Raw genomic sequence first — 15,829 nt, 5'->3', positions numbered from 1 at the left:
GGTAGAACACGATAAGATTCACACCTGGTATCATTTCTGTGTAGCTGGTGCACGTACACGTTAGTACAAGAGGCGTCTCCATCTATTTGATTAATTATTCCGGCGACTCTACTGGCTAGCTAGATAGCTCAGCTTGCTTGTGTAATTTCAGAGCTAGTTCTCTCACTGTGAGCGCCGATCGTCGTCCTCTCCTTTCAATTAACGTAGTAATACCGGTTGTTATGGTCATATTTGCTATAGTATTAGATTTTGTTATTAATTATTATTATGAAATACAAGAAAATATAATAAAGTTAAAATATTATAAAACTATTTTTCAGACAATCCTAACTAGATGGAGCCAAGAAGAGATATAGAGGGAGGTTGTTGGACTGGTGCTGACGCTAGTGGACTATTAGGCTAGTGTTGGACTGATTAGATTAGTGTTGCACTGATATTGAGTTGTTAGGTTCTTTATGTTACATAGGTTGGATCGGTGCTGCAGCGCCCAAAAACACTTGATACTATATAAAAAAAACTTGAGCATGTATAAAAAATCTGGTTTGCTAAAGATACAGATGTTCTATTTGTTCAGTTAGAAGATATTATATGAGCTACCATGCACGATAATTTTCTAAAAACAAAAATTTAACTGATGTACTATTTAAAATATAGTCGTAACGATAGATCTATTGGAGAGAGAGAAATTTTATGAGAATCGCACGTATAAGATCCTGATAAGATCTTATCTGTACCATACACATACGACTGCACGACATGAGAACACGTGTCAACGAGCTGTATGGGTTTCACCGAAAGACCCGGTCTCATAAAATTTTGGGAACTGACACTAACGCATAGTGCCGCTGCGTGCCATGGATGAGCACGTCCGTCTCACCTCCTCCTGTAGCCCTCCCTCCCCGGGCTCCTCCGCCGCCGGCCACCACGTACCAGTGCTCGACTTCCTCTCCAGCGAGGTCCTGGAGCAATGGCTGCTGGATGACGACGACGTGCAGTACCAGCCCCTGGAACTTGGCGCCGCGTGCGGCGACGGAAGCTCGCGCTCGGCGGGCTCCGACGACCTGTCCGGGAACCTGCCGCCTGCAGCTGCGCCGAAGAGGCGGGGGCGGAAGCCCTTGCCCCGCACCGACGGCTCCGCCGTCAGCCACGTGGAGGCCGAGCAGCTGCGGCGGGACAGGTTCCACCGCCGGTTCTGCGACCTCCGGGCCGCCGTGCCCACCGTGTCCCGGATGGACAAGGCGTCCCTCCTCGCCGACGCCACCGCCTACATCGCCGAGCTGCGCGGCCGTGTGGAGCAGCTCGAGGCCGAGGTCACGCAGGCTGCGGCACGGAAGGCACACCCCGCAGACGTCGACGCCGCGGCGTCCTCCCACGACTCGTTCGGCCTCCAGGAGAAGCTGGAGGTGCGCATGTTCGGGCAGGAGGCGGCCGCGCTGCGCCTGACGACCGAGGCGCGGCACGCCCCCGCGCGCTTCATGGACGCGCTCCGCTCGCTGGACCTACCGGTGCAGCACACCTGCGTGTGCCGCCACGGCGGCGTGACCGTGCAGGACGCCGTCGTGGACGTGCCAGCCGTGCTGCGGGACGAGGGCTGCCTCCGAGGAGCGTTGCTTCACAGGCTTCAGGAGAGCGGCTCGCTCGTGGCCGGCAGGCTTGTGCGGTTGTGAAATAAATTATGAACTATATGTGCCCTTGGTTTCTTGTTTTGTTGGCAATCTTCTTTTCTTCTTTTGAGGACTTGCTAGTTGCTACTTGCTAGTTGGTATTGTATATTTGCATAAGCTATTCTATGACCGGTGTTTAATTTTATGCTGATTCATTTCAAATTGGGAAGTAACGCTAAATGTAGCAGGCATAGTGTTAATGGTGACATGCTATTATGTGATAGACTGCCATAGCATGTTATACATGACCGTTCATACCGAGGATCCAACGGCTATACATGACCGAGGAATCCGTGAAACAGATGACATGGCACAAAAATGGCAAACGATACAATCCTGACAGGATGGTACATGCATCCGATGGTGAAGCATGGACCCACTTCGATGGCATTCATCATGAGAAAGCTAAAGAGGCTCGTAATGTACGTGTTGCGCTGGCAACAGATGGGTTCAATCCTTATGGAATGATGGCTGCCCCATACACATGTTGGCCCGTGTTCGTTATCCCCCTCAATCTCCCCCCCGGCATATGCTTTCAACGACAGAACGTATTCTTGTCGTTGATAATTCCTGGACACCCGGGGAATAATATGGGTGTGTTCATGGAGCCTGTGATTGATGAATTGGTCCGTGCTTGGGAGGAAGGGGTATGGACATACGACCGAGCTACAAAGAAAAACTTCAAAATGCATGTTTGGTACCACTACTCCCTGCATGACTTCCTGGCGTATGGGATATTCTGCGCCTGGTGTGTTCACGGGAAGTTCCCATGCCCAGTATGCAAGGAAGGTCTGAGGTTCATTTGGTTGCAGAAGGGTGGCAAGTATTCATCGTTCGACAAACATCGGCAATTCCTCCCTCTTGACCATGCATTCAGACGAGACATCAAGAACTTTACGAAAGGTGTCGTAGTGACAGACCCAGCACCACCGATAATGACTGGTGCCACGGTTCGTGAACAGATAGGTGGTCTCGTGGTCAATCCAGAAGGTGGTTTTGTGGGATATGGTGAGCAACATATGTGGACTCATAAGTCGGGCTTGACTCGGCTCCCCTATTTTGATGACCTTCTCCTTCCACACAACATTGATGTAATGCACACTGAAAAGAATGTTGCCGAGGCACTTTGGGCAACAATCATGGACATTCCTGACAAGTCAAAGGACAACGTTAAGGCTAGAGTGGATCTGGCAACGATATGCGATAGACCAAACCAACATATGAAGCCTCCTAGTAGCGGCAAGACATGGAGAAGGCCTAAGGCCGATTTTGTCTTGAGCAAGCCTCAAAGGAGGGAAGTACTAGAATGGATCCAGACGTTAATGTTCCCTGATGGGTATGCAGCTAATCTGAGGAGGGGAGTGAACTTATCTACTATGCGAGTCTTAGGGATGAAGAGTCATGACTACCACATATGGATTGAGCGGCTTCTTCCGGCGATGGTTCGGGGCTATGTCCCTGAGCATGTCTGGCTAGTGCTAGCAGAGTTGAGCTATTTCTTTCGCCAGCTTTGTGCCAAGGAGTTATCTCGGACCGTGATTGCTGACTTGGAAAGAATGGCACTTGTGTTGCTCTGTAAGTTGGAGAAGATCTTTCCACCCGGCTTCTTCAATCCGATGCAGCATTTGATTTTGCACCTCCCGTACGAGGCACGAATGGGGGGGCCCGTGCAGGGCCGTTGGTGCTATCCAATCGAGAGATGTCTAAAGGTTCTTCGAAAGAAATGTAGAAATAAATGCAAAATCGAGGCTTCCATTGCAGAGGCATACATTCTGGAGGAGGTGGCGAACTTCACAACAACATACTATGGTGACCACCTCCCTAGCGTGCATAATCCACCCCCTCGTTACAATGCTGGCGAAAATGAATCGAACCTCAGCCTTTTCCGAGGCCAACTCGGAAGCGCAAGTGCATCGACCCCCAAGACCTTGAATCATGAAGAGTGGCGCCATATCATGCTATACGTGTTGACCAACCTTGACGAAGTGGCACCGTACATGCAGTAAGTTCTCAACGAACTTGTTAAATACGCCATCACTATTCTGCATCCAACCCCCTTGTTTCTCGTTGGTACAGGGAATTTCTTCATGAATTCTGGAGTCAATCAAGGGATCCTACCCCGCAGCAGGAAGATACCCTTCTTAGACAGGGTGCGGGAAATGGAATGCCCGATTTCATTTCTTGGTTCAAACGGAAGGTACCGTCTAATTTAGCTCGTACGTAGTTTGACATTCCAAGTTACTCGTACGTGCGAATAATATAACGATGTATCCTGCTTGAGCTTGCAGGGCCAGAGGGATGCGTCTATGTGTGCCGAGTTGAGACAGGTTGCCGATGGCTTTGCCTATAGGGTCAGGTCATTTTCTGGTTATGACGTGAATGGATATCGCTTTCGCACAACAAGCTACGAGCAGAGTCGGCCCAATCGAAGAACCACAAGTTCCGGAGTTTTTACGCCCGGCGTTGATGAGGTCGAGTATTATGGAAGAATTGAAGAAATATACGAACTCAAGTTTCATGGTTCCAAACCTTTTAATCCCGTCATATTTAAATGCCATTGGTTTGATCCTGAAGTAACGAGGCGGACATATTGTAATCTTGGGCTAGTCGAAATTCGACAGGATTCTGTCTTACCAGGAGACGATGTCTATATTGTGGCCCAACAGGCCACGCAAGTTTATTATCTCCCATATGCGTGTCAAACCATAAGGCATCTTAAGGGTTGGGATATTGTGCACAGGGTATCGCCACACGGTAAAGTGCCTGTCCCAAACGATGAAGATTACAACTTAGACCCAAACACATATGACGGAGAGTTCTTTCAAGAAGAGGGACTAGAAGGGAGGTTTGAGATAGACTTAACTGAAGCGATCGGAATGGAAGTAGACAATGAAACGGTTATTGAAGAGGACGTTGGAGATGAGGTGCAAAATGTGAAAGACTTACAAATGCTTGAGCGATTACATTTAGACAATGACAATGGCAACATTGCTCATTCGGATAGTGTTGATTATTTCGACATGATTGATAGTGATGATGAGACTTATGATCCAGCTAATCCCGATCATGAAGATTATTTCTAATACATGTAATACTATGTTATTTTGTAATTACGTTTTGTTTATTTTGCATCTCTTTCTAAGTACTTCTTGTTTATCTGTGCTTATTGGTTTACTCTTTTTAATTGCAGGTGATTGAACAAAGATGGTGGGCGGTGGGATGAGGAAGCTTACGTCCTTGTACCGAAGGACAAGGAGGAGCAGCCGCAGGAGGGAGTCGTCGCCTGCCGCCCCGTCGCGTGAGGAGGAGGAGGAGGAGCAGGTGCCCCAGGAGGACGCCGAGGAGGCGCAGGAGGACGCGCAGGAGGAGGCGCAGGAGGAGGCGCAGGAGGACGCGCTGGAGGAGGCGACAGCAGGGGGTTCCGCTTCCTCTAGTTCGTCCAGCGTCTACTTGCGAGGTCCCGCGAGCCTCCCTCAGCGACCGATACCTCGTGAGAGACGCCCGGTGATTCGACCCGAGGGGGAAAAGTAAGTAACTTTAGATGTTATCACTACTTTATATGATATGTTGAATATCAAAATAGAAATTGGACGATTGTTAATCACTTGGGCAGGAACTGGACGATTGTAGCGAGTGGAGGTGCTCACACACGCCAAGTCAATGGCATCCTCGGTCTTCTGTGCAAGGAGCACTTCCCTGGCCTGGTTGAGTACGCCGGAGTGACGGGGCCGGCCTACTCGTTTGACCACTACGCCGCCGCCCCCGATGCTGCAGATCGGGCCCGCAGGGTATTCAACAACAAGGCGGAGCGGGTGAAGCAAGAGCTGTGGGTAAGTCTTCCTCGCACTACATTGCTCAATACATCGTATTTATTGGACATTCTTGAAATAATGAATGGATACATCGTGTTTGTATGCAGGATTTCTTTAGATGCCAGGACGGACATGAGGCCAGGGCGGATGCGGTGGCTACCAAATGCTGCAAAAAACTCGTCGTGGACATGCATTACGAGGCGCGCATCCAGGCCGTCGTAACTTACCACGGGACCGTCGTTGGAACGAAGGTCACCAAAAGGGACGCAAGAACCATGACGCTGACCCGGGACCAGTACCTGCAGGTAAATACAGAACATTAATACTGATTCCTTTTGAGATTAAGTAGGCTTAATTTCATCTTCTGATATGTCATGTACTTGATGGCCTGTAGATGATTCCTTATTGGTGCGCCGCGCATCCCCAGTGCTGGGAACAGATGGTGGACAAGTGGTGCTCACGCGAGTGGGAGGAGACGCACAACTTGTGCCGGGAGTGGCGTTTGATGATGCCAGGTGTAGCACACCATCAAGGCAGCCGCAACCTCAGCGGATACGCACAAACATGGGTACGCGAATTCATTTATTTATTCTAACGCTCAATTCTGCATGATTTCTAATCATCTTGCTGTTTTTCTCGCAGTCGGCGTCACATGGTGGCCAGCCTTGCTCCATTCAAGGCATTTGCTATGGCCCACAAGGGCAAGGCGACGTCCGACGTCGACTACAACCCGGAGAACGGGCCCGAGGCGTACAGCAATGCGACCGTCCACAACCGCCTTAGTGAGTACACATCGATGACAAGGGAGGTCCATGGGCCAGAGTACGATCCGAGCACCGAGGACCTTGATGGAGAAGTCGTCATGAGGGTGGGAGGAGGCAAGAAGCATGGGCGATACTGGATTGGCGACGGCGCAATCGACTCGGCCGCTACTCCCAGTCTCTCCCAGATTCGAACAAGCAGCACGAGCACGAGCCCGGCCATACGACCTCGGAAGGACACTTCACACCACCGGGTGGAGGCACTCGAGGTTATTCCTGGTTTATTCGTCGTTCATTGGTTTTTTCATACCTTTCCTTTGCATTATTGTAACATTAGGGTGAATATATTGTAGGCCCAGCTGGAACAAGAGAGGAGGATACGGGAGCAAATGCAGGCGACGATGGAGGCCGAGCAGCGGAGGATGGTGGACATTCTTCAGTACATTGGCGCCGCTACGGGTGTGACTCCGCCACCTTCGCTATTCGCTCCACCTCCACCTCCACCTCCTCACTATTCTACTCCTGTGAGTATAAATGTTTTAGTTTGTATGTTCATGCTTACGGTCAAACCTAGTGGAGTATGAAAATTTTATTCATGTATGGTATATATTTATCTTGTCTCACACATGCAATCTCTTCTCCTTTGTGCAGAATCAATCGGCGGCATCGAACGATCCTCATGCTTCAGCGAATCATTCACCAAATCAGTTTCATTGACCATCTTGATAATGATACTTGTAGTTGTTAATGGTACTTCTATTTGCAATTATGGTTGTAGATGATGGAGCACTTGGATTACTTGTGAACTTATTTGTTATATATTGTGAGACATGTGATGTTTGTGATATATATGTGGTGTTGGTGATATGTATGTGCTGTTGATGATATATATGTGATGTTGGTGATGTTTGTTATATATATATATATATCTGTTTGTTTGGATGGGATGTCAAAAACAAATAAAAAAGGCTGTTTTCAGTCACTTTGCCGAGTGCAATGGCCATGACACTCGGCAAAGAGGCCTCCGCTTTGCCGAGAGCCACGGTAAGGCACTCGGCAAAGATGGCATGTTTGCCGAGTGTCCTCCAGGTGGCACTCGGCACAGACGCCACCTTTGCCGAGTGTTTGATTTACTGGCACTCGGCAAAGATGGCCTGTTTGCCGAGTGTCATGGCCATTGCACTCGGCAAAGCCTTTGTCGAGTGCCCGATAAAGTGCACTCGGCAAAGAGGTCTTTGCCGACAAATTTTTTACCGAGCGCCCTTTGCCGAGTGTAGCACTCGGCAAAGCCTTTGCCGAGTGTATATCGTCATTTGCCGAGTGCCTGAGGCACTCGGCAAAGGAGCTGTCTCCGGTAGTGAGGACTTGCTACTTGCTAGTTGGTATTGTATATTTGCATAAGCTATTCTATGACCGGTGTTTAATTTTATGCTGATTCATTTCAAATTGGGAAGTAACGCTAAATGTAGCAATGTAGCAGGCATAGTGTTAATGGTGACATGCTATTATGTGATAGACTGCCATAGCAATTTAGTTGGTAATGGATTACCTGCTGCATATCTCCAATTTACATTCAAATTTTTTATATGGAGATCGAGAAGTATTTTCCCACAAGCACGTGCACGCCCACCTGTTCCCACCTATAACATCCGCCAGCAAGAGCAACCAAACGTGCGCTACCACCCTCCCTAGGTTGTAGCCTCAAGGATCAATTAAACTATATTTTGTCTAGCTTAAATGATTAATTATAGCATATTCATGTGTTCCAGCAAAGTACCAACTTATTCCAGCATATTTGCCTAGGAGCATTTCATGCATGCCACAAAAAATAATAAAACATTTGAGTCTGTATAAAATTCTTGCCTTCTGAATTTTTTCTACCTACTAGGTACACATATCACATACATCTCCCTAGAAAACTAACAAATAAAAAAACACGACCAGATATTCACTAAGTATGTCGGGTTCTTTCGAGTTTCTTTGTCCACATGGTCTACACTAGTTCCCTAATTTGCAAGGCCTTGAAAAAAACAATTTTACCTCAAAAATAGATGAAAGATATAAGTAAATTTGTAGAAAAAAAACTACAAACAAACTTATTATGCGAACAACACGTGTGATAATAAAAACACAATCTAAAAACAACACATGACATTCTTGACATGTCAAAAAAGTGCAATTGTATAAAAGGTTGCTTGTCCTAAGCCTTGGTTACAGAGGAGAGATGTGATAGGCTTGGCAAACCAACGTAAAAACTCAGGCACTCTTATAAAAATGAAACCCAAAAGAAATCCGTTGGAGAGTAATATGACTCTAAATGCATTGTAATAGGAGAATATTTTTCTATTTTGTTATGCAGTTTTTTAAATTGTTACTTCTTAACGGAATTAAGTTGCTTGTTCAATTAATAGAATTGCCTGACAATGATAAAATATTTGCCTATTAGAACTATTGTAATTAGGCAAGCAAAAAGTTGCTTTATAGTTAATGAAATATTGTTTCCTCTTCAAAATAATATTGCTTATATTGACACATGAAAATACTTCTCGATTTCCATATAAAAAATTGAATGTAAATTGGAGATATGCAGCAGGTAATCCATTACCAACTAAATTGCCACATTAGCAGTTTATCACATAATAGCATGCCACCATTAACGCTCTATGCCTGCTACATTGCTACATTTAGCGTTACTTCCCAATTTGAAATGAATCAGCATAAAATTAAACACCGGTCATAGAATAGCTTATGCAAATATACAATACCAACTAGCAAGTAGCTTATGCAGATACCGTAGACGGCTCCAAACTAGAACCGTCTGACCAAATGACAACGAGTAGTTGTAACAAAGTGGGACACTATAGTACAGATGGTTACAAAGTCCAATCGTCAGTACTAATAGTACAGATGGTTCCAAATTGGAATTGTCTGTACTATTTTATTTGTACAGACAGTTCTAGTTTAGAGCCGTTTGTACTATAGGCAATAATAGTGTACAAATGGAATAATATAGATGGTTCTAAGTTTGGAACCGTATGTACTATTAGTATCCCACTCGTTTGGAGCATATCTATTATATAGATTATTCTCATATAATGATCAGCATTTAATTATATGTGAGATGATAAGGAAGCCTCACGTGAGGTTAGAGGTTGTGGTTTTGACTCCCGAAAAACGCACGCGTGTAATTTCGCGTGACTTATGAACGTGCCTACATAATAACATTAGGGGATTGATGTGGGTAGGAAAATTATTTTTTGGATTTTTTAGCTCTAGAAAACTTCATTTGTACATACGGTTCTAATTTGGAACATACAGTTCTAATTTGGAACCGTCTATACTAATCATTTGTACAGACGATTCTAAGTTGGAACCACTTATACTAATCATTTGTACATACGGTTCAAATGTGTACATATGGCTCTAATTTGAAACTATATGTATTAATTATTTGTACAAACGGTTCTAATTTGGAACATACGGTTCTAATTTAGAATCGTCTGTACTAATTATTTGTACAGATGGTTCAAAACCCCTGTGTACAAATATGATCTGTACAATCTCTTTAGTACAGACAGTTCGAAAAAGTGTCTCACACGGGGTGTCTGAACTATCTATATAAATCATTTCTCTAGTAGTGTATCTTTATGCTTTTTGATGTATGACAAGCTATTTGGTTCTCTCTTTTGATGTATTTCGCTTGTCATATTATTGTGATTTATTTCATGCTTGACTTAATTCTCTTTCAAACTAGCATGATATATTGTTCTAGTCCTAGGCTTTCTCTTGCTTATTGTTATATGCCATTATATGCCTAGTATGATAGGTTGAATTTTTTTCATATTTTTCTCTACTCTTTTGTGTTGTCACCCATCACAAAAAGGAGAGATTATAGCATATAGACCCCTAGTTAAGTGGTAAGTATTTCGGTGATTAATAACAACTATATCATTGTGTCTAACAAGTTAGATTTGAAGGAAACATAAGAAAAATAGTTTACAACGTTGGGCGATCTTGGTCCCTTAATTGATTGGATGAGCGATCAAAGGATGTGAACGTCAAGATTAAGGAACTTCTAGTTCTAAGTGTCATAAGGAGATGAAGGACACTTAGAGTAGCATAGACTCTCTTTTTCATTCTTTGATCATACTATAAATAAGGGTTAAGAGTAGTAACTTGGTTGGATGCATACTTATAAAATTCTAGCACTAGGTAGCTCAAAGAAACCCATGAATGAATTGAAGTGAAGATAGGACTTAAAAAGTTTGAATTGGAAAAGTTCTAAAAATTCTCTATACGTTGGATGGTTCGGCGTTGAAGCATTGTACACGTCAAAGCATTCGGTGTATATGCCGGATTATCCAGCATGTACAAACTTGAACTCTATATTCTAAAAAACACTCTGAGATGGCCAAGGTTCACTTCATCGCGTTCATGAAAAGTGTGGGGGTTAGGCAACGACTAGTTTTGGACCTTTAGCCTATATATACACCCCCATTTCATCTACTAGGTGACCCTTGCCATTCAGAAGAGCTAAAACACTTAGTGTAAGGTCAATACGCAAGGGAATGCACTAGAGTGATTTGCAAAGTTCTCAATTGAAGATTAAGGACATCATTAGTGCAAGAAGAGTAGCAAGTGTGCATCCAGTTGTAGTTTAGGCTTGATTTGGGTCAAGTGAAGCAATTGGTTTGTTACTCTTGGTGGTTGGCTACATCTAACCGGTCTTTGTGATTGGAGGTGTCTTGGTGGGCTCCAAGAAGAAGTTTTGTGCTTTATTTGAAGCCCACCTATCTAGAGATGGAGAAGTGGCTATCACTAGAGAGCACATGAGTCTTGGTGGCTCAAAGGGGAGCGATAACCTTAGTGTGTTCTCCAACGAGAATTAGAGGGGAGTACCAACTCGTCGAAACCTTAAGAAAAAATTCAGTGTCCTCTTACCCATATCTTTACTTTCCCACATTTACTTTGAGCATTAACTTTCTTGCAAGTTAAAATTCCATCTATTTCGTTCTTTGTAGTTCCTTTACTTTCCATCTAAGCTAATGTTGTTTACTTGTTCTAGTTGAAAAAGTTTTTTATTCGGTCCCAATTCACCCCCCTCTTGGACCATTCGATCCTTTCAGCAGGGTAAATCCTCAGAACGAGAGGAAGAGTGGAGGTGCACGACACCATGTGTCCCTATCCTTCAACTTTGGATGGAATGACTCGGGATGGTGACTCTAGCTATGGAAGAATTTACCGCGACTACAAAGGCATTTTTTACTCAGAAACCTTATAATTACGACTACAAGGATTTGGGAATGTTCTTACTTGGATCATCGACTCCCTAACACGCTCAAGCAAGTCGTATAGCACCTTCATGACATATTCACGACTGTCTGGGGGGTAGGTTTGTCTTGATGTTTTTCACCCTCCTTAAGACCACATCCTCTGATAAGACTTTAGGTATGATAGTGATTTGTTTGAAAGATAAGTTAGACAAAATATTATAAAAAGTAGGGAGAATATCGGTGATGTCTGTAGGGGAACAGGCAGGCTATGTTAGTCTAAAAAGAAAATTCTACCATATTCACCCAAGAAATCATGCTAGTAGGAGATCATAGATCGTTACCGCTTGACGCGCAGTGCAGCGGAAGAAGAGTTGGAGTTGACCGATCCAACGTCGTGCACGTCAAACTCCTCGAGTAGCTTCTCGATCAGATCCGCAAGCAGCCCCGCGCAGGTGGTCACGCTCCTCGACCAACTCCGAGAAGGTGGTCGCGCTCCTCGACCAACTCCGAGCAGGTGGTCGCGCTCCTCGACCAACTCCGAGCAGGTGGTCGTGATCCTCTACCAACTCCGAGCAGGTGGTCGTGCTCCTCGATCAACTCCAAACAGCAGCGCCTCTACAGTATCCACACGTACTAGGCAGAAACGCTGAGCGCCGATATGCTAGCACCGCACACACGGCTAGGGTTTGGGGAGATCGTGTGGAAGGTTGCGGCTAGGGTTTTGGAGTGTCTCAACCTTGGCACGCCCTACTCACGCCTCTCCTTATATAGAGCTCGCCAATGGACTCCTACGTTGGAAGCCCTTTAGGACTCTAACTTCTCATGGATCACAATCCAATCAAAACTCATATACGAATCCAATTCGCATGTTTTGTTCCAACCCATTAAGTATGTGACCCGTTAGGTTCATGTACAAATGGCTACGACTCGGAACCCTTTCCAAATCGAAATCAATAGCGGTCTTTAGTAGGACATGTTGACTCCCATGTATACATAAAAGATCATATCGGCTGAATCTTGATATACACATGCGCCAATCCCTTCACCTCACGATACTAGTCAAGCTCAAGGCGAGATACGTGCCACCCTTATTGTAGCTCGACCATTCGCTCAATCAAGTAGTGGATTCATTATGATTAACTTTTTAATCATATTGGCATGCCCTTATACGAAGCATTTTGGGTGAATTGTACTATTTTTCTCTTAGATGAGTTTTTGTGAAGTTCTCATGATAAGGTTTTTAATGAAGCAATTCGTGTGATCATACCACGAGCTATTTACTCTTTCTCCTAATTTTTCTCACTGAATTTTTGGTGAGTTTTGATGAGATATATGAATTTTGCGAGAAATGTCCAAGGGGGAGTGTTAAAAAATCTAGAGTTTTTTCAATCGAATGAGAATCCGTTTCGATCTTTTGAAAGATTCAATTACATCTTTTAATGATTTTTGACACTATAAACAGGTAGATCCTCTCATATATACACAGTTTCTTCTATATTATTTTTTGTGTAATTATTTTTTAAATCTTTGGATTATATCGGTAGCAGAAGTTTCTTAACAGTAAGCAGCGAGAAGAGTCAACAATCCAAAACCTGCCATATTGGTCAGACCTGGTCTCCTGGCCATGCGTAGTCCGTAGGATTCCACGACAGCCATAGGGTTTCTGACGGCTAGTATGTGCAGCACGTGCTTGCAGATCACGAGCGATCAGGTTGGTTTTAAATCAAGAAAGGCAACCGCATGTCCGCATGCAGCACAAAAAAAAAAGGGTCACGATACCAGATCCTACCTATCACCAGTCAGATCGAAGGCCTTGTGCTGACTTATGGGCCATGACTGCCTGGTGACTGAGCTCAACAGGTATTGATGCATGAGCTGTTGAAAAGCAGCCTTTGTTTTTTTTGCTTGTGTGCTTCTAGCTAGCAAAAGATTTGGTTTCGATTCGATTAACTAATGAGTTAATCGAATTTTTCCCTATGAGCCGAGCCTCCATTAACTAATGAGTTGGTTTCGATTCGACACCATGCATGCATGATTCGTCCGTACGTAGCAGTAGGAGGTTTGGGTTGACGCATGTCCCCCAATCGCGCACGAGAACACCGTGGTCCGTACGGCACAGAGGGAGGCAGGGAGCAGTAAAGTTGCTTGGCTTCCTTCTGAGTGCATCAGTGCATGTGAGGCCATCAGAGAGAGGGACTGAGATCCTCTGTATTGGAGAACCCAATACAGAGAGATTATGAACGCGCACCGTCTGATAAAAATGGAGACCTCAATACAGAGAGGCTACATGAACGCGCACCGTCTGATAAAAATGGAGAACTCAATACAGAGAGGCTACATGAACGCGCACCGTCTGATAAAAATTGAGAGCTCAGAATCGTGTGCTACAGTATATCATGGCGCTACAGTAGATCGTATCACTGTTGTTGCAGTATTTATTACAGTAATATCGATTAATTAATACAGACTGTTGAAGTTGTTGATTCAGTGATTTTCTGCATTAATTGTAATTAAGGCAGAGGATCCGTGTCCATTAGAGAGATAAGGCTGCGCTGCACTGCCCCACGTGCATGCCTTGCATGGTTTCATCACAGAGCGGTGCCTGTGCAAGAGTTGCGTGTTTTTTTAATTACTGCATCTAGCTACAAATATTTTAAGTGCATATTTCACCTATTTGTATTGTAATATACTTATAAAATCTATTAAATTTATTATGATAAATCCATGCATATGATTCAAATATTTTTGAACTAAATATTTTACATTTTGTAATAGTTAAAATTTCAAAATTTTGATCCGGACCTTATCTAACAAAACACCATTTATTTATGACAGAAGAGAGTTAGCAAGGAAACAGGATTGGTTAATTTGATTGCGTCGTTATCCTGAATGTGTATATCGATCCCAGAAGTAGAGCCTTAAATAACACAGATCAAACCGGGTGAGCTTTATCACTCGACTGCCTAACTAGCATTTGTGACAGGATAACGTATGAACAAATTAAAAAGAAAGAAAGCAATGGAGGTTGAAAGTTCTAAGCTGCTAGTGAATCCAATCCAAAACGAACGTCAACATGATGCACGTGCGCTCCTGTTTTCAGAAAAGTATTTTCTGCTCTGTGCCATCGGCTGTGAAAAATACTTTATTTTTACGACCATGTGAAAAATAGATTCGAATATGGATAATTCGGATACGAATATGATCGTAGATAACGTTGAAAACGAATACAAAATGAATATGGATTGAAAATGACCGGCGAATATTTACCAAAATATGAAAGACCACTCAAATTGTATGTAAAATCATAACGAAAGTAAAGACATATTCATACTAGAAAGTTACTACGTAATAACTAAGATAATATAGCTCATATACTTAGTCACTTGGATAATAAGTAACACACTTGGTTCATCACAACTTCATAAGCTCACATATTATGCTGAGTACAAGTTCACACAGCACATAAACTTAGTACACATATTTAAACTTAGCTCTCCGTGAACTCACAAAACTAGTAAAATACTAAAGATAACATATACAGAAATAGAAGGGAGGGCCTTCCTCGGGATGGGCCTGGCACTGTAGGGGAAGAAGATGGTGAGGCCGGCAAACGTGGACAGTGCCCCCGTGCCACTGTAGGGTCGGGTGGGAACTGGCAGACGACCACATCCCTACCCTTGATCGGCGTCCTATACGACGACTAACAATCAAGAGAGAAACACCTAGATTAAAAAAAGTAAACATGTCGCGCATCCAACAAGTGACATGTTTGAAAATAAAAAAATACTTCATTCTCGTACTCTCAAAATTCAAAACAATTTCAAAATTATCATGAAATTTTTTGGTGATATAGAGGATACTATGATCTAGCTTTCAAAAAAGTTTTTGACAAAAATATGATATGTACAATGAGAAATAAAAAGACAAATATGTACAATGAAAAAAAAAAGACTAAAATATGATCTGTACCAAGATTTCATTTTTTCTTATAGGGCTGACTAGACTAAGAAGGATGATGTGGTGCTAACTTGGCATATTATGCAAGCATCGATTTGGATTAAAGAAGAGGTACACTAAGATCCAATCTTGAAGATTGAGCCTAAAGACACTTTAGATATATCTAGATTTAAAAAAAAAAACTTTTGCAAAGAAATTTAAATTCAACTATATAAGGATTAGATATGATTAATGATTGAATAGATGATGAATTAAAGAATATTGAATTCCAACCATTAAGATCCTTAATTTATTCACTATTGAGTTTTACAAAACCTTCTTGAAACCATTTTCACTTGAAACACCAAAGAGAAAAAAAACAG

General features: G+C 43.5%; 1 protein-coding gene across 1 annotated transcript; it reads left to right on the top strand.

Moving 5' to 3' along the window:
• The first annotated feature begins 686 nt into the window (after positions 1 to 686).
• On the top strand, positions 687 to 1,788 carry LOC133895766 (transcription factor bHLH14-like). Its single transcript, XM_062336266.1, has one exon. The coding sequence runs from the start codon at positions 855 to 857 to the stop codon at positions 1,665 to 1,667; it is 813 nt and encodes a 270-aa protein (XP_062192250.1). The 5' UTR covers positions 687 to 854; the 3' UTR covers positions 1,668 to 1,788.
• The last annotated feature ends 14,041 nt before the right edge of the window (positions 1,789 to 15,829 follow it).

This window comes from Phragmites australis, chromosome 16, assembly GCF_958298935.1.
Source record: "Phragmites australis chromosome 16, lpPhrAust1.1, whole genome shotgun sequence".
NCBI lineage: Eukaryota > Viridiplantae > Streptophyta > Magnoliopsida > Poales > Poaceae > Phragmites > Phragmites australis.
Note: the sequence above shows the minus strand (reverse complement) of the source record. Positions and strands in the feature narration are given on the sequence as shown.